The sequence below is a fragment of the Montipora capricornis genome, chromosome 6, assembly GCF_036669925.1.
Source record: "Montipora capricornis isolate CH-2021 chromosome 6, ASM3666992v2, whole genome shotgun sequence".
Classification (NCBI taxonomy): domain Eukaryota; kingdom Metazoa; phylum Cnidaria; class Anthozoa; order Scleractinia; family Acroporidae; genus Montipora; species Montipora capricornis.
Window position 1 is genome coordinate 60,021,777 of NC_090888.1, and position 20,000 is coordinate 60,041,776.

Sequence of the window (20,000 nt, forward strand, 5' to 3'; positions counted from 1 at the left end):
GTGTGCTTCCTAGAGACCTTTGTTTTGTTTTCTGCTGTTTTATTTGACCTGTTGTTGAATATGCGTGTCCCGTGTGGCACTCCTCACTGTCTAGTGCCCTGTTTGACGAACTCTAACAAATACAGAAACGAGCTACAAAGATCATGCTTCCTGGCCTGTCCTACCGAAAGCGACTCGCTCATCTGAAACTACCCACCCTCCAATAGCGCAGAGAAGAGCTTTGTCGTCGCTTTTACAAGACCATATTGCGACCTGAAGACAAAATCAATGATGTTTTACCTCCAATAACTGAATCTGTCTACTCTTTCCGGAAGGGAGCCGTTAAAGCCTGGTTTCCATATGATCTGCATCGGTCTGCGATCGGTCTGGAACACGATCGCCTATAGGTCTGCGCCACGTCGCGGGCACGTCGCAGACATATGGAAACATTTGCCCCCGGCGTCTGAGGCGATCTGCGGCGCACGGTCTGGGTAATCGGGAAAGTTGAATTTAGTTCTACTTTCCTGACCATTACGACACTTCTGACTAAGACAATTGTTAATGGAAACGCGTGTCTGAGATGATCTGTGTCCTATCGGCGACACGCTATTGTTCGCCTTGAAACACGTCCAATCAGACTTGAAGTAAGTACGCGCCTTTTCCTTCTCACTTTGCAGAGGATTAGTGGTACGCTTGTCTGCGATCGCGTCAGTTTTATATGGAAACATTTACATGCGGTGGTTCGATCATCTGCGATAAGACTAGACTGCAAAACAGTCGTTTTCTTCCATTTTCGGAAGGCACGAAGCGCCGTAAGCGTGATCCTCGCGTGTGAAGCGCGCGAGCCTCACACGCCCTCGCCGTTTCTACACTCGCTCCAGACCTTTCGTTTGAATATTATTTTACCGTGTCGCTTGCGTTCGCAAAAAATAGGACTGTTTTGCAGTCTGCGATAAGACCGACGCAGACAGCTTCCGATCGTCGCAGAGCGTTGTAGATCATGTAGAAACCAGGCTTAACATGGAAAATGGTTTCTTAGCAGAGGCTAAGCATGTCTCACTACTTTAAATAGTTTTATTCTGCTATTGCAAATTAGAAAATACTTTTATAGTACTTAACATAAGATATTTCAACGATGATTGTAATTTTTTAGTTTCAGATTTTAGGTACTCCTGGGCATTATATTTGTTAATGTTAATGCACACGGCTCTTGAGAGGACCACTCTTTAGTGAAAAGGATCCTACGGTTAAATAAACTTTTATTGTTGTTGTATTTTCATCCCGAATACCGGCAATCTGGACTTGAGAGGAGGCCATCCTTTGGAATCCCCACGGAGAATTCAGAGAGGGTGCGTAGTTCACGTGAACGGATATTTCCGGGTCACTTGGACTTTTTTCAAGAACCCTATACCGTCCTCGGTAATTTTTTTGTTGGGAGCCGAAGACAGAATTTCTCTAATCATGTCATCCAACGTGGCATCTGCGGTACTGCTATTTTGTACTCGTTGTCAGTTTCCTGCTTGTTATGGCAGTACAGGCTTTCCAGTCGCAACAAGATTTGTCTTAAGGCGTTTATCAGCTGCTCAATGTCATAGCTGAGAGTGAGAGTCACGTGGTGAAGACGTGTTTCGATGACTGGATGCCTTCAGTTGATATCATACTAGCTTGGAACAGTTTCTTTGTACTGCTCTACTCTACTCTTCTCGACAAGAACTTATAGCTTGGTCGTCATTGCGGGACATTTTGAACAAAGACAAGATCAGTTTTCGAAGAACTCTTCTGCGTTCCGGAATGAAGAGATTCGTGGCCACCTTATGTTGTTTATTATACGGCTAGTTTTCAGACTCCCGCTTCCTTTTTGAAATGCTCGGCACCAGGCTTTCTTGATTTATAAAAATGTTAACGTTAACTTGACATGAATTTTTTTATCAAAAATGAAAAAATCGGCTTGATATAGGCATAGTTGCATTGGTAAGGGAAAGTTGTTTTGACATGAATGAATACCTGCGAACTTGATATGAATATAAGAAAAACTTGATGTATAGACATATCGTTTGACATAAATCATATGTCAATTTGATATGAATATGACAAACTTGATTTATAAATGTATAGTTGACACATGAAATTGACAATCTTGATATTTTGTCACATTCGGACAAGCATATCGGTGGATAAGTCACTATCTAACAATTTCAGTCTGTGCAATAATTTCAGTATTTCCTCCTGTAACCATGAATATGCACACCCTAGGCATATCTAAGTAAGGGTGTGTACAAAAACCTTGGAGAACATTTAACGTAAGGTAAAGTCTGCTTACGATCCAAGTGGCCTATTTGGCCGGAGCTTATCCCGTTTTCTTTAGCATGAAGCGACTAGGAGTATTTCTACTCCCCCCCCCCCCCCCCCCTCACAGTATTTTACCTTTTAATCATCTGAGTAACGTTTTAATTTTAAAATCATAACTGAGAATTTTGTAGTTACTGTCAGGCTATAAAAATATAAAATAAAATTTGTTTTAGCATCATTCACAAATAAGTTGGCTGTTAGAGGCACTAACCTTTACATGTGTTTCAAAGCTTGCATTACTTACAGCTACATAGTTATCCAGACTCATTTTAAAACAAGTTAAAGTGCTTTATCACTTTATCACCAATTTTTTTTTTGGTAGTTAAAGTCTTCCCCCTTCCCCCAATTCCTTTTTCGAAATTCAAGGTTTGGCAGTAGCGAATGGAAACTGAATTGTCTTCTCTTTCATACTTGGTTTTGATTTGTATAAGATTTGTATCAAGTTGTATGATGTTAAAGTTAATTAATGGCTATTATCGATACCTACGTTGTCTTATAACGGCGCTTAAAAATCTTAGTAAACGCAACGACATAGTTGTCAAATCGGCCGACAAAGGCGGCGCGGTAGTTGTTTGGCGGTCCAACCTTTACCAAAAAGAAGCTTTGCGGCAACTTTCGGATACCTCGTTTTATGCCAAAATCCCTAAAGATCTCACTTCCAAAAATCAAAAACTTGTCAAAGACACCATTCAAAATCTTATAGTTAATCAAGAATTACCGGACACTGCCACTAATCTCATCATCAACACCCCTAGAACTTCGTGCATTTACTTCTTGCCTAAAATTCACAAACCCAACAACCCAGGTTGCCCTATCGTTTCTGCCTGTAGTTGCCCCACCGAACTCGTTTCTAGCTACTTAGACAGGATTATGACGCCTATCGTCAAATCTTTGCCGTCATACATTAAAGACAGTACACGCGCACTACAAATTTTCCGCGATTGCAATTTCTCCGGTCAAGACAAACTTATTTTCACCATGGACATTACATCTCTATACACAGTCATTCCTAATAGCGAAGGTCTTCAAGCACTTAAACACTTTTTCGATCAACGCACTGTCAAAGAACCTAGCTCGGAAACGCTCCTCCGCCTTGCCGAACTAGTTTTAACACTTAACTGTTTTTCATTCGCCGGCAACTATTACAAACAAATTAATGGTGTAGCGATGGGCACAAGAATGAGTCCTAGCTAGGCCAATCTTTTTGTACGATATGTTCAACACCAATTTTTTAATCAATACAACGTTCCCAAACCTGAACTCTACGGCCGCTACATCGACGACTGCATCGGCGCTATTTCATCCAGCAGAGAAGAACTCGATCAATTTATAACCTCCATCAACTCTTTTCATCGGGCTCTTAAATATACCTGGAAAACTTCGGAAATTTCATTGGCTTTCCTAGATATCAAAGTTTCTATTAGTGGCAACGTGCTATGTACTAGTGTGCACTATAAACCTACAGATTCACACAGTTATTTGTTGTATTCATCGTCACATCCATCACATGTCAAGAACTCCATTCCTTATTCTCAATTTCTTAGACTTCGACGTCTATGTAGTGATGACTCCGATTTTTCCAGCAAATCAGAGGAAATGTGCCACTTCTTCGAAAAACTACTATATCGCTTCTCTTTTATTTACGAAATGAAATCAAATATAAGGCCACCTATCTAAGCAGTAACCCTAGTTAAAAAGTCTTAACTTTTAAGATGAGAACAAGCACGTGGGTTACAACCTGTTGCAACTGCGGTTAAGGCTAAGAGGGTTGAATTTCAGGAGTAGTCTGCTTGTGGCATCCCACGTAAAAGTAAATGAGTTAGACACACAGCTGCAATTGCCAGAGTGCCATAGGTGTGCAAATTGAAGCGATGACATCAATGAGTGCCTCTTCGGAGTGACATCTAAATCACGTAGCCTTACAGGGGAGACTATTTTGTGCGAGTCGACTACCAAAGCAGATTGCAGCATTGGCATGCTGTTGCATAAAATTAATAACTGATCTTAGGAACGTAGGACACATTCCGCTCGGGGAAAGTCCCCTCTCTATAACTATAAAAATTGAGGCGTGAAGTTCCTAATGCACTGAATGTTTCTTTTAAATGGGTGTCTACAACAACAAAAGCCGACAAAACCAATCTAAAACAAAACATACAATTCTGGTCAAAACTGTCGGGACAATTCGTGCTTTTCCCCCTTCCCCCATTACAATGTTGATTTTTCACCGTCTCCAAAAGCACGATCCGTGCATCGATCCCTGGCATGTTTCAACATTGTCTGTGGGGAAGGGGGGCGCAAAAAAGACAGCGAAAGAAGAGCAAACGTTGCTCATATAACGATGGAAGCATGTACAGTAAATTCTCTACTTTTTGCCCAAAAATGTAGCCTACCTGCTCATTTATTACATGTAAAGATGACGATAAAGAATGCACTTGGGCAAACAATGTTTCAGTTTGATCGGTAGGAAACCCTTTCACGAAGAATAGGCAAATTGTTCGCTCTTTAAGTCGTTTTGATTTTAGTTGAAACTGGCGACTTCAATTCAATTTTTTTTCCATGATCTGAATATTTTCAGAATAAAACAATCACCTCTTTCGGTTGGTTGATGTAAATAGAGATAAGTTAATTCCATTCAATGAACAATGTAAGCTTTCCACTATTCATGTGCTGTCTATATATTGTTACGTACGTAAAGTTAGTGGCATTCTTACTAAGGTTGTTACGAAGTGGCTGTGTTGTTGTTAACGAATGTGGACATGCGAAGAGGGCTTCTCACCACAACATTTTATTCCAATTTAAAAACCAGAATGTCAACAACCTCTTGGCATGGAATTTGGTGCAATCAAAGATGCGCAAATAAAAGCGTCTTCTGAGTGGGATCTAAATCACGCCGCCATCCAGGGAAGACTTAACTTTCAAAAGTCAGGAATAACGCGAGGTGCCTGGTCTGCAAAGAAAAACGATGAGAATCAATGGTTGCAGATTGATCTGCAAACATTGGACTATGAAGTGAGAGCTGTAGCGTCACAAGGGAGAAATCAGTTCAACCAGTGGGTTACAAAGTACAAACTGCAATACAGTAACAAAGGAGTTACCTTCCGATACTACAAGGAACAAGGACAGACCGTTGACCAGGTAACTAGCGACGATAGGCAATTCGTCATGACCTGCTTTGAAGAAATTAACAGTTGCGGTTTTAACAATCTATCTTTGCCTTTTCCTGTTAATTTTAGAACTAGCTCTTTGAATAAAAAAAATTATTAGGCTGCCTGACGTTCTTACCGTGCCGGGTGGATGTTTCCGTTGCCCATTTAAACTTTCCTACCAAAGAGATTTTCGTTCATTTTTTAAATCTCTTAGCCAAACTTTTAATTATTATTGATTGGATGTCGTGTTTACATTATCAACACGCGGTGGACTTTCTTCCTTGTATCCCTCATTGGTTGTGCTATGGATCATGAACTCTTTAGCCAATAAACAAAAATTGTTGGTCTTCGCATCATCATTATTTTGTATTATTTTTTTCCATTTAGGAATTTATTGCAAATAGCGATCAAAATTCAATCATCTATCACAAATTAAACCCACCAATCCAGGCGCGTTACATCCGATTCCGACCGGTCACTTGGCACAACCACATATCAATGAGAGTGGAAGTCTATGGCTGCAAACAAGGTAATCATGATATAATTTTTTTCACTCTTTCCATCCAGTCTACAATAAACTAAATGTAAAGATGAATTAATCTGAAGTTAAGTGGAATTGCCCCTCCAAAATGTTTAAGGGTCTTTTTGAAAGTATAAACAGGGCATTTATGTAGATAGCTGAACATTTTGGTGTTACCAAAGGTCGTGGTCAATATTTATACGCAAAGATTAGCTGAAGATAAGTATTATTCCACCACTTAATATCCATGGTGTCGTAGTTTAAAATATAGTTTTTGGCCCCTCTAATTCCTCTGTATGCTTTTCCGTATACCTTGAACCTCATTCGTGATTATTATTATTTTTTTTTTTTAATTGGCTATAATAAATGGAAAAAACCTCCAAAGTAAGAGGTTAAATAACGTTGATTACAAACAAGGTTCAGGTGGCGAAACGTTTTTAAATACTACTATATCGCTTCTCTTTTATTTCCGAAATGAAATAAGCTATAAGGCCACCTATCTAAGCAGTAACCCTAGTTAAGAAGTCTTAACTTTTAAGATGAGAACAAGCACGTTGGTTGCAACCTGTTGCAACTGCGGTTAAGGCGAAGAGTTGAATTTCAGGAGTAGTCTGCTTGTGGCATCCCACGTAAAAGGAAATGAGTTAGACACACAGCTACAATTGCCAGAGTGCCATAGGTGTGCAAATTGAAGCGATGACATCAATGAGTGGCTCTTCAGAGTGACATCTAAATCACGTAGCCTTACAGGGGAGACTATTTTGTGCGAGTCGACTACCAAAGCAGATTGCAGCATTAGCATGCTGTTGCATAAAACTAATAACTGATCTTAGGAACGTAGGACACATTCCCCTGGAGGAAAGTCCCCTCTTTATAACTATAAAAATTGAGAGGTAAAGTTCCTAATGCAATGTTTCTTTTAAATGGGTGTCTACAACAACAAAAACCGACAAAACCAATCCAAAACAAAACATAGCCTACCTCCTCATTTATTACATGTAAAGATGACGATAAAGAATGCACTTGGGCAAACAATATTTCAGTTTGATCGGTAGGAAACCCTTTCACGAAGAATAGGCAAATTGTTCGCTCTTTAAGTCGTTTAGATTTTAGTTGAAACTGGCGACTTCAATTCAATTTTTTTCCATGATCTGAATATTTTCTTAATAAAACAATCATCTCTTTCGGTTGGTTGCTGTAAATAGAGATAAGTTAATTCCATTCAATGAACAATGTAAGCTTTCCACTATTCATGTGCTGTCTATATATTATTACGTATTTAAAGTTAGTGGTATTCTTACTAAGGTTGTTACGAAGTGGCTGTGTTGTTGTTAACGAATGTGGACATGCGAAGAGGGCTTCTCACCACAACATTTTATTCCAATTTAAAAACTAGAATGTCAACAACCTCTTGGCATGGAATTTGGTGCAATCAAAGATGCGCAAATAAAAGCGTCTTCTGAGTGGGATCTAAATCACGCCGCCATCCAGGGAAGACTTAACTTTCAACATTCAGGAATAACGCGAGGTGCCTGGTCTGCAAAGAAAAACGATGAGAATCAATGGTTGCAGATTGATCTGCGAACATTGGACTATGAAGTGAGAGCTGTAGCGTCACAAGGGAGAAATCAGTTCAACCAGTGGGTTACAAAGTACAAACTGCAATACAGTAACAATGGAGTTACCTTCCGATACTACAAGGAACAAGGACAGACCGTTGACAAGGTAACCTGTGACGATAGGCAATTCGTCATGACCTGCTTTGAAGAAATTAACAGTTGCGGTTTTAACAATCTATCTTTGCCTTTTTCTATTAATTTTAGAACTAGTTCTTTGAATAAACAAAATTATTAAGCTGCCTGACGTTCTTACCGTGCCGGGTGGATGTTTCCGTTGCCCATTTAAACTTTCCTACCAAAGAGATCTTCGTTCATTTTTTAAATCTCTTAGCCAAACTTTTAATTATTATTGATTGGATGTCGTGTGTACATTATCAACACGCGGTGGACTTTCTTCCTTGTATCCCTCATTGGTTGTGCTATGGATCATGAACTCTTTAGCCAATAAACAAAAATTGTTGGTCTTCGCATCATCATTATTTTGTATTATTTTTTTCCATTTAGGAATTTATTGCAAATAGCGATCAAAATTCAATCATCTATCACAAATTAAACCCACCAATCCAGGCGCGTTGCATCCGATTCCGACCGGTCACTTGGCACAACCACATATCAATGAGAGTGGAAGTCTATGGCTGCAAACAAGGTAATCACGATATAATTTTTTTCACTCTTTCCATCCAGTCTACAATAAACTAAATGAAAAGATGAATTAATTCGAAGTTTTGTGGAATTGCCCTCCAAAATGTTTAAGGGTCTTTTTGAAAGTTAAAACAGGGCATTTATGTAGATAGCTGAACATTTTGGTGTTAGGAAAGGTCGTGGTCAATATTTATATGCAAAGATTAGCTGAAGATAAGTATTATTCCACCACTTAATATCCATGGTGTCGTAGTTTAAAATATAGTTTTTGGTCCCTTTAATTCCTCTGTATGCTTTTCCGTATACCTTGAACCTCATTCGTGATTATTATTATTATTATCATTATTTTAATTGGCCTTAGTGCGGGCCCGGTAAATGGAGAAACCTCTAAGGTAAGAAGTTAAATAAAGTAGATTACGAACAAGGTTCAGGTGGCGAAACGTTCTTAAATAGTACTATATCGCTTCTCTTTTATTTACGAAATGAAATAAGCTATAAGGCAACCTCTCTAAGCAGTAACCCTAGTTAAAAAGTCTTAACTTTTAAGATGAGAACAAGCACGTGGGTTGCAACCTGTTGCAACTGCGGTTAAGGCTAAGAGGGTTGAATTTCAGGAGTAGTCTGCTTGTGGCATCCCACGTAAAAGTAAATGAGTTAGACACACAGCTGCAATTGCCAGAGTGCCCTAGGTGTGCAAATTGGTGCGATGACATCAATGAGTGCCTCTTCAGAGTGACATCTAAATCACGTAGCCTTACAGGGGAGACTATTTTGTGCGAGTCGACTATCAAAGCAGATTGCAGCATTAGCATGCTGTTGCATAAATAACTGATCTTAGGAACGTAGGAAACATTCCGCTCAGGAAAAATCCCCTCTCTATAATTATAAAAATTGAGGCGTAAAGTTCCTAATGCAATGTTTCTTTTAAATGGGTGTCTACAACAACAAAAACCGACAAAACCAATCCAAAACAAAACATAGCCTACCTGCTCATTTATTACATGTAAAGATGACGATAAAGAATGCACTTGGGCAAACAATGTTTCAGTTTGATCGGTAGGAAACCCTTTCACGAAGAATAGGCAAATTGTTCCCTCTTTAAGTCGTTTTGATTTTAGTTGAAACTGGCGACTTCAATTCAATTTTTTTCCATGATCTGAATATTTTCATAATAAAACAATCACCTCTTTCGGTTGGTTGATGTAAATAGAGATAAGTTAATTCCATTCAATGAACAATGTAAGCTTTCCACTATTCATGTGCTGTCTATATATTGTTACGTATTCAAAGTTAGTGGCATTCTTTCTAAGGTTGTTACGAAGTGGCTGTGTTGTTGTTAACGAATGTGGACATGCGAAGAGGGCTTCTCACCACAACATTTTATTCCAATTTAAAAACCAGAATGTCAACAACCTCTTGGCATGGAATTTGGTGCAATCAAAGATGCGCAAATAAAAGCGTCTTCTGAGTTGGATCTAAATCACGCCGCCATCCAGGGAAGACTTAACTTCCAAAAGTCAGGAATAAAGCAAGGTGCCTGGTCTGCAAAGAAAAACGATGAGAATCAATGGTTCCAGATTGATCTGCGAACATTGGACTATGAAGTGAGAGCTGTAGCGTCACAAGGGAGAAATCAGTTCAACCAGTGGGTTACGAAGTACAAACTGCAATACAGTAACAATGGAGTTACCTTCCGATACTACAAGGAACAAGGACAGACCGTTGACAAGGTAACCTGTGACGATAGGCAATTCGTCATGACCTGCTTTGAAGAAATTAACAGTTGCGGTTTTAACAATCTATCTTTGCCTTTTCCTATTAATTTTAGAACTAGTTCTTTGAATAAACAAAATTATTAAGCTGCCTGACGTTCTAACCGTGCCGGGTGGATGTTTCCGTTGCCCATTTAAACTTCCCTACCAAAGAGATCTTCGTTCATTTTTTAAATCTCTTAGCCAAACTTTTAATTATTATTGATTGGATGTCGTGTTTACATTATCAACACGCGGTGGACTTTCTTCCTTGTATCCCTCGTTGGTTGTGCCATGGATCATGAACTCTTTAGCCAATAAACAAAAATTGTTGGTCTTCGCATCACCATTATTTTGTGTTACTTTTTTCCATTTAGGAATTTATTGCAAATAGCGATCAAAATTCAATCATCTATCACAAATTAAATCCACCAATCCAGGCGCGTTACATCCGATTCCAACCGGTCACTTGGCACAGCCACATATCAATGAGAGTGGAAGTCTATGGCTGCAACCAAGGTAATCATGATATAATTTTTTTCACTCTTTTTATCCAGTCTACAATAAACTAAATGAAAAGATGAATTAATCCGAAGTTAAGTGGAATTGCCCCTCCAAAATGTTTAAGGGTCTTTTTGAAAGTAAAAACAGGGCATTTATGTAGATAGCTGAACATTTTGGTGTTAGGAAAGGTCGTGGTCAATATTTATATGCAAAGATTAGCTGAAGATAAGTATTATTCCACCACTTGATATCCATGGTGTCGTAGTTTAAAATATAGTTTTTGGCTCCTCTGATTCCTCTGTATGCTTTTCGGTATACCTTGAACCTCATTCGTGATTATTATTATTATTATTTTTTAATTTGGCCTTAGTGCGGGCCAGGTAAATGGAAAAACCTCCAAAGTAAGAGGTTAAACAAAGTAGATTACGAACAAGGTTCAGGTGGCGAAACGTTTTTAAATACTACTATATCGCCTCTCTTTTATTTACGAAATGAAATAAGCTATAAGGCCACCTCTCTAAGCAGTAACCCTAGTTAAAAAGTCTTAACTTTTAAGATGAGAACAAGCACGTGGGTTGCAACCTGTTGCAACTGCGGTTAAGGCGAAGAGGGTTGAATTTCAGGAGTAGTCTGCTTGTGGCATCCCACGTAAAAGTAAATGAGTTAGACACACAGCTGCAATTGCCAGAGTGCCCTAGGTGTGCAAATTGGTGCGATGACATCAATGAGTGCCTCTTCAGAGTGACATCTAAATCACGTAGGCTTACAGGGGAGACTATTTTGTGCGAGTCGACTACCAAAGCAGATTGCAGCATTAGCATTCTGTTGCATAAATAACTGATCTTAGGAACGTAGGACACAGTCCGCTCAGGGAAAGTCCCCTCTCTATAACTATAAAAATTGAGGCGTGAAGTTCCTAATGCAATGTTTCTTTTAAATGGGTGTCTACAACAACAAAAACCGACAAAACCAATCCAAAACAAAACATAGCCTACCTGCTCATTTATTACATGTAAAGATGACGATAAAGAATGCACTTGGGCAAACAATGTTTCAGTTTGATCGGTAGGAAACCCTTTCACGAAGAATAGGCAAATTGTTCGCTCTTTAAGTCGTTTTGATTTTAGTTGAAACTGGCGACTTCAATTCAATTTTTTTCCATGATCTGAATATTTTCATAATAAAACAATCACCTCTTTCGGTTGGTTGATGTAAATAGAGATAAGTCAATTCCATTCAATGAACAATGTAAGCTTTCCACTATTCGTGTGCTGTCTATATATTGTTATGTATTTAAAGTTAGTGGCATTCTTACTAAGGTTGTTACGAAGTGGCTGTGTCGTTGTTAACGAATGTGGACATGCGAAGAGGGCTTCTTACCACAACATTTTATTCCAATTTAAAAACCAGAATGTCAACAACCTCTTGGCATGGAATTTGGTGCAATCAAAGATGCGCAAATAAAAGCGTCTTCTGAGTTGGATCTAAATCACGCCGCCATCCAGGGAAGACTTAACTTCCAAAAGTCAGGAATAAAGCAAGGTGCCTGGTCTGCAAAGAAAAACGATGAGAATCAATGGTTGCAGATTGATCTGCGAACATTGGACTATGAAGTGAGAGCTGTAGCGTCACAAGGAAGAAATCAGCTCAACCAGTGGGTTACAAAGTACAAACTGCAATACAGTAACAAAGGAGTTACCTTCCGATACTACAAGGAACAAGGACAGACCGTTGACAAGGTAACCTGTGAGACGATAGGCAATTCGTCATGACCTGCTTTGAAGAAATTAACAGTTGCGGTTTTAACAATCTATCTTTGCCTTTTCCTATTAATTTTAGAACTAGTTCTTTGAATAAACAAAATTATTAAGCTGCCTGACGTTCTTACCGTGCCGGTTGGATGTTTCCGTTGCCCATTTAAACTTTCCTACCAAAGAGATTTTCGTTCATTTTTTAAATCTCTTAGCCAAACTTTTAATTATTATTGATTGGATGTCGTGTGTACATTATCAACACGCGGTGGACTTTCTTCCTTGTATCCCTCATTGGTTGTGCTATGGATCATGAACTCTTTATCCAATAAACAAAAATTGTTGGTCTTCGCATCATCATTATTTTGTATTATTTTTTTCCATTTAGGAATTTATTGCAAATAGCGATCAAAATTCAATCATCTATCACAAATTAAACCCACCAATCCAGGCGCGTTACATCCGATTCCAACCGGTCACTTGGCACAACCACATATCAATGAGAGTGGAAGTCTATGGCTGCAAACAAGGTAATCATGATATATTTTTTTTCACTCTTTCCATCCAGTCTACAATAAACTAAATGAAAAGATGAATTAATTCGAAGTTAAGTGGAATTACCCCTCCAAAATGTTTAAGAGTCTTTTTGAAAGTAATCTGAATTTTTGAACATCTTTCAACAAGTGGGATGTGTGGGGGAGACAACTTGGCCTACTATCTAGTGATGACCTTTCTTGTATTCTAGATTGTGGATATATTTAGTGTATTTGAAATTTATTTTATAGGAATGGGACAAAATTGTATAGTTGGTTAATTCAAAGAAATAATAATATTAAGTAGGCATTTATGTAGCGCCTTTATCCAATGTCCAAAGGCGCTTTACAACAATAAAAATCAAAATCAAAACAGTAAAATTTATAAGAAATGCTGGTAAAAACTAGAACTAAAAAAAAACATGTCAATAATAACTATATACTTGAACAAATAAGTTCTTAAGCTTAGATTTAAACATGCACACATTCACATTAGGGCTTATATCTAGTGGCAAATTATTCTATAATTTAGGAGCTGCAACGGAAAAAGCTCTACTACCATAACTCTTGAGATTGTACCGAGGAACATTTAAAACATGATTATCAGATGATCGAAGCTTGCCAGTAGGAATACGAAGCTCAAGCCTATCACACATACATGTATACAGGGAAGCTAAATCATTGCAGAGCATTATAGGTTGGGAGCAATTTATCCTGAAAACTATATGCTTCTCAATCGGTAGCCAATGAAGCTGACGTAACAATGACGTAACTGAGTCGTATTTACGACCACCAACAACCAACCAAGCAGCACAATTCTGAAGGTGAAGCCAATAAGTAGCGAATTACAGTGGTCCAACTTACAAGTAACAAACGCGTGAATTAGAGTCTCAACATTCACTTGAGACAAATATCGCTTAATTCTAGCAATATTCCTAATGTGAAAAAAAAGCAGATTTACAAATAGCAGCGTCGTGAGACTCAAGTGTCATGTTGTCATCGAGGACAGTGTCCAAATTTTTCGCGGATGAAGTAGATACTACATGCTCATCGCCAACAAGTAAACTGAGATCAAACTGTTGGCGAGGGCAGTGTGGCGCTCCAATGACTAGCACCTCCGTTTTACTATTATTAAGCTTAAGCTTATTAGATAGCATCCACTTATTTATATCACTAATGCAGGCCTCAATGCAGGAAAGAGCAGAAAGTTTGTCAACCCTCGACGATGACTCAAATGAAAGATAAATTTGCGTGTAGAAGAGAAAACACCTCCCGTGAAATCTACCTATGTCCGGCAACGGTGACGTGTACAGTTAATACAAAATAGGTCCTAAGACTGAGCCTTGAGGTACACCACAAAAAAGATCTCGACTAGTGGACTTTCCATCCCGAACCATCACAAACTGCTTTCTATTAGTGAGTTGACATTTAAATCAGGAAAGTGCTTTGCTCTTAATACCGAAACGATGTGACAATCGCTACAAAAGAATAGAATGATCAATGGTATGCAGATAGATGTAACAAAACAAGGAGAACAGAGTGGCGACTATCAACAGCTGGCAGGATATCATTTTGAACTCTAAGCAAAGTTGTTTTAGTACTATGCAATTTCTTGTATGCAGACTTGAAAACTTCACTTAGATCGTTATTTAAAGTATAGCTAGTTAACTAATGAGCAGCAGCCTTTTCAATTAATTTGGAAGTAAACGTTAGATTCGAAATCGGTCGAAAATTACTAAAAACCTCAATTGCAAGGTCAGAATTCACCTTCTTCAATAAAGGGATCAACAGCGCTTCCTTGAGAACATCCTCAACAGTTCCTGTGTCCAACGAAAGATTGATCATTTTAGTAATCGCCGGCATAAGGTCAAAAAGGCAGAATTTGAGCACACACACAGGAAATGAATCGAAAGCACTACTTTATAGAACCAGTCTTGATAAGATGGTTCTCTTGTTCAACCAACACCTATTCAAAGCTGGTCAACTGGAAAGGGCAGTGGACTGAGTCTGAGAGGAAAGGTGCCGCATCGCAAGCATCACTAGAGAGGTTATTACGGATATTTTGCTATTAAAGAAATCTGCGAATCTCTTGGCTCAATCGATCCACATCAGAAGAAGAAGGACAGCTCAGTTCAGCTCTCTTGTGCAGTAATTTATCCACAGTTTGAAAACAGTTTTTACAGTTCCAGACATTTTTTTTCAAGGCTTAAACGCATTAAAAAGCATTTTTTCGGATTCCTGTGCCGTTTTGACCGAGCGACGAAGTCCTGGGCTGACGACGTAGCAGGAGTAACTCACTTCGCACTCACGCGCTATACTACTGACACGGTAAGTGACAGCATAAGTTCCCTTTTGTATTAAAGGATAGTGTTTGAAACTCCGTCCACTAACATTTCACCAGCATTTCACAACCAACAAACCTACAACTTACTCCTTCTACGTCACAGGTCCCAGTCCCCCTTCGCGCTGGATCAAATCTGGGTTCCCGGACTTTAATGTCCCAAAAAATCAATAACGACGAGGAACCCTTGAATGATTTTTGAACAATTTTATCGACGTACCATTAAACTTTTGCTCTAAAAGATAAAAAATTGGTGATAGCCACTTTAAGACGTGTTGTTAAATTAACGGTTTCTTTTGTTCCCTTGGCAAGGTACTAGACGATAAAGTGCTACTAAATTTGTGTATTTTCTAAAGAATATGCTTAATTAAGCTTTCATTACTGGTGAATTCATCTTTATTGTAAGGGATTCTTTGTCCATCTGATATTAACAACAGTTCTAGGCCCAGTTCTCGGTTCTAGGCCTTTTACTTTTCTTGATTTAAATCAACGATATTTATAATTCTTCTGAGAAGCTTTCTTTTTATTTATTTGCTGATGATACAAACCTGCTGTATGATGACAAGGATTTGAAGTCACTAGAAAGCGTAGTGAACACCGAATTGCACAACGTCTGACTGGTTAAAGGTAAATAGGCTGACCGTAAATGCAAAAAAATCAAATTTGTCCGACATTTTTAGGCCATCACAAAAGAGGGTTAACTATCAGATTAATAGTGATAGTGATAGTGACAGTGATCAGATTAATAGTGATATTTCTCTTGAATGTAAAGATTATGTAAAGTTCCTGGGAATGCTCATCGATAAAAACTTGACCTGAAAAGATCATACTGATTATATTGCCTCTAAAATTAGCAGAGTTATTAGAATTATGTATAACGTTTAAAAAACGAGCAGCAGTGTTTTATCGGGGTTTAAAAACACTAGGCGTAGCCGAGTGTTTTAGACCCGTTAAAACACGCGCTGCGAGGTTTTTGAACGGCTTCAAAAACATTCCACAAAGAGCGTGTCCCTCTGAACTCAAAACAATGGTTCAAATTGTGAGGTGAGTATTAGCATACAAGAAAAACAAGTTATGCCTTATTAGTATTCTTTACATAAAGAATACTAACGAAGAGTGTTTTATCAGGATGTAAAACTCATACACGTGACGTTTTATCGGTGTTTTGATAGGCTGTTAGGCTCATGAATTATAAACGAGTTTTTGAATGCACGTTTCAGGCGCTCTGTCCCTTTAATCAAAATTTACCGTTCTCTGATTTTCCCATCTACTTACTATGGAATTGCTGCCTGGGGCCAAGCTGCACAGGTTTGTTTGAGGAAGATCTTTATCTTACAGAAACAAGCTCATCGGCTGGTAATAGATCTCATGCTATTCTTTCGTTTGTCTCCGCTAATGTTTTACCCCTCAAACTGCTTTATTTTGAAACAGTATGTTCTTTTATGCACGACATATCTACTAATTCTGTGCGTCAGAATATCTGTGATACTTTCACCTGTTCATCCGACCGGCCTTCATTCATAAAACAATAGATTTTCTGAGGTTGGTAACTTACATGTTAATAAATCAAGACTGAGTATTCGACTTAATTCGCTTTCCATTTTGGGAGCTAAGCTATGGAATTGCCTGAAGCCTGACTTGCGGTGCTTGGTAATGAGGATGATTATGTTGATGTCTCAACGTTATTTTTAAAAATTACTAGTTATCATTAATCACACCCTAGTTATCATTATTACTTCCTTGTGTTTCATGTCGTCTTATAGGTTCTTGCTCTATGTATGTAAATGCTAGCTATCTGTGAATGTGTGTTTACAGGGTGTTTCAAAAGTTCTTTCCGATTGAAAATTGCATTTTGTCGCAAAAATTTAATGTAATTTTAGGCAAATTGAAACTGATTCAGTGAGTAAATTTATCTAAATAATTGTTCAAAGGAATTTCAATTCTAAGATTTGAATACATGACAATACTTTTGAAATATCGCTCCCACTGTGCAAGCGCGCGTGCTTTGTCCCGCCATATTTTCCCCGCATATTGCCTGTTTTCGAATTTATTTCCTTTGTTTTGGATTTTCTCTGCTCTTTCACGGAAATCACAGTCACCGTTTGTGCTAGAGCTCAGGCACCTATTTTACGGTCATCTGGCCATTCAGTCAAAGAAATTGCCAAACTGTTTAAAAAGACCGAACGATGGATGAACAAGTGGTCAAAAAGGAAGTCCTTCGAGGGCAAACCAAGGAGTGGACGGCCGTCTGTTTTGACAAACTATGCGAGAAATATAATCACGAAAGCTAAGTATAAGCGTAATAATTCAACAAGAAAGATTGCCCAAAAAGTTCAACATCACAATATCAACGTTTCGAGCACAAAGTTATGGAGCTTGACCAAGAAAGGGTGGAAAGCCTTCAAGCGAAAGAAGATACCACAGTCAAGTGAGAAGCAAAGAAGGCCTCGTTTGAATTTTTCCAGGAAATACTCCAAGCTCATGGCAGAGGATTGGGAGAACTTCTTATTTACAGATGAGTGTCGTAAGTATCTAGTTCGTTACCCGAATCCAGAAAACCACATCGTATGGGGCTCTCAGGATTACGACGTTTCCCCGGCATACCAGTTGAAACAAATCACGACGGCTACGGCGACGAAAACGTCACTTCAAAATATAACTTTGAGCTATTCTAAGTATTTCATGATTATTCCATTTTGTTTATATTATACAATATGGGGCGAAGTGTCCTGTAAATGGATTCATATGGACGGATTTGAAGTAAAGAGTGAGACTGAAAGATTCACTGTAATTTGTCCACGTTGTCGTCAAAACCTTAAATTTGGTCATTTCACGTAGTAGTTTTGACAAGTACGGAAGAGAAATGTACAAAAATGCGTGACGCACGTGCAGCACGATCATTTTGGTTCGTTTAACCAATAATATTACTGCTTTTTGGCGCTGTCGTTGCCGTAGCCTTCGACAAATGTCGGGTTGTGGTCTGACGAAGTTACACATCTTACAGTGGAGTAGCCAGGGGGGTCCTGGGGTGCCCGTGAGGGTTGTTTTCTATCGAAACCACAGAGACACAAGAGTGTTGTCACGTGATCAAATTTTGTTAACCGCAGACTGAAATCAATGCCTATGTCGCCCTTGTCCAAGGACGTCTGAGATCGATAGTATGCAGCTACTTTATAGGCTTGTCGCCCCCCTCCCCCCGCACTCGCTGCTCATCCGAAAATATTTCACTTTCACCAAAAGCATCGTGGATGACCAGTAAGTACCTAGGGTATGAGAGAATGTGACCCCCCTTTGAAAAATCCTAGCTACGCCCCTGTCTTACCCAGTGGTCAGACCTCCACTTAGTAAATCAAAGAAATTCTAGAAAACAGAAGTGAAACCGTTAACTAACCTCGAGGCGGCAGGTTACAGACGGACCGACGAAAAGACAGCTGCACATGTTTAGCTCAAAGAAGGCAATGACCTTTGTACAGGACAGAGCGCCGGCCCACACTTTAAAGGCGGATCAGACATGGAGTCAGAAGAATTTGCCAAACTTTTATACCCATGGACGACTTGCCGGCAAACTCGCCTGATTTGCACTAGCTGAGAAGTCGACTACGGTTCAGGCGAAAAAATGCCAACTCTCGACACGCTTCAGGATTTCACGCGTTATTCTGCCCCGCCGCTTAGAAAATATCATAGAAAAATAAGAGGCCATTTTGGTTACTAATATTTAAGTTATTCGATGTAGAATCAATAAGGAACAACATACTTTCCAAGAGGTAGTTATAGTAATTATCAAAATATAAGCCAGCAAAATATCAAAATGAACTTTTGAAACACCCGTTATACCTATTTATTTTATTTTTATTTTATTTCTTTGTTTCTTTACCTGTTTTAATATTAACCTAATTTGCTAAATTTGATTGTAAGTTACATAGCCCGCCTCGATTGTCTTTGCTATATGCAGGCTGTGTATTTCTTCAATTTGTTAAATTTAAACATTGAAATAAAATGATGATGATGATGATGATGATAAGAATTTTTTTATCATGTATAGATATCGGTGATATACCGGGATTCAGTTTCTTGTTCATGAAATTTCATATCTTCGTCGTGCAAGATGAATATGTAACATATACAATATGAGCGGTAGATCTGACGCGAAAATTGTTTTTTATGACTTATTAAAGTATTAATGTACACTACGTATTTTTGATGTTTCAAGACACTTTAACAGAGAAAATCGAAAGAAACGTTTATGTAAGTGAAGAGAATAGACCTAATCGGCTAACTCAATAGGGCCGTTTATACGAAAGAAAATAAGCCGCGGCTAACTCTGGCCGCGGCCTACGTAAGCCGCGAAAGGAGCCATTTATAGGAGTATAAATTCCGTGGCCAGGATAAGCCGCGGCTTGAGAAAGCCGTGAACGTAGATTTTGTACCATTTATACGGGGTGTTCTCGGCTTACGTAGGCCGCGGCCAGAGTTAGCCGTGGCTTATTTTCTCTCGTATAAACTGCCCTAATGTTGCACCCAATTCAAATCCCCCGGGATTAAGGTTCTTTGTGTATTGTATTTGCATGATAATGAAGCATTCATATTTAAATGATATGGAAATACCTGGAACAAAGCGTTTTATTCCCAAAGGGTTTGAATTGGGTACAATATTGAGTTAGCCGCGATTAGGTCTATTCTGTATCATAATATGCAGATATTGATTAATCAAACATTTCTTTTGTTTTCCCAACATGAATTATTAATGAATTTTATAAGGTACTGTTATCATTCACAGGTGAGGATATTGATGTCGTCATAATTACATATATAATATTATTTTAAAAAACTGGATCATTTGATAATGCAATTCGAGAGTTTTGATT

General features: G+C 38.6%; 1 protein-coding gene across 1 annotated transcript in view; it reads left to right on the top strand.

The window, feature by feature from the left end:
• Window positions 1-20,000, top strand: part of LOC138054244 (uncharacterized) — a 28,368-nt gene that overhangs the window by 715 nt on the left and 7,653 nt on the right. The window contains exons 2-9 of the mRNA XM_068900732.1: window positions 5,135-5,463; window positions 5,862-6,003; window positions 7,391-7,719; window positions 8,118-8,259; window positions 9,657-9,985; window positions 10,384-10,525; window positions 11,921-12,249; window positions 12,650-12,791. Coding sequence (XP_068756833.1) covers window positions 5,135-5,463; window positions 5,862-6,003; window positions 7,391-7,719; window positions 8,118-8,259; window positions 9,657-9,985; window positions 10,384-10,525; window positions 11,921-12,249; window positions 12,650-12,791 — 1,884 coding nt within the window. The remainder of the gene's footprint in view (window positions 1-5,134; window positions 5,464-5,861; window positions 6,004-7,390; window positions 7,720-8,117; window positions 8,260-9,656; window positions 9,986-10,383; window positions 10,526-11,920; window positions 12,250-12,649; window positions 12,792-20,000) is intronic.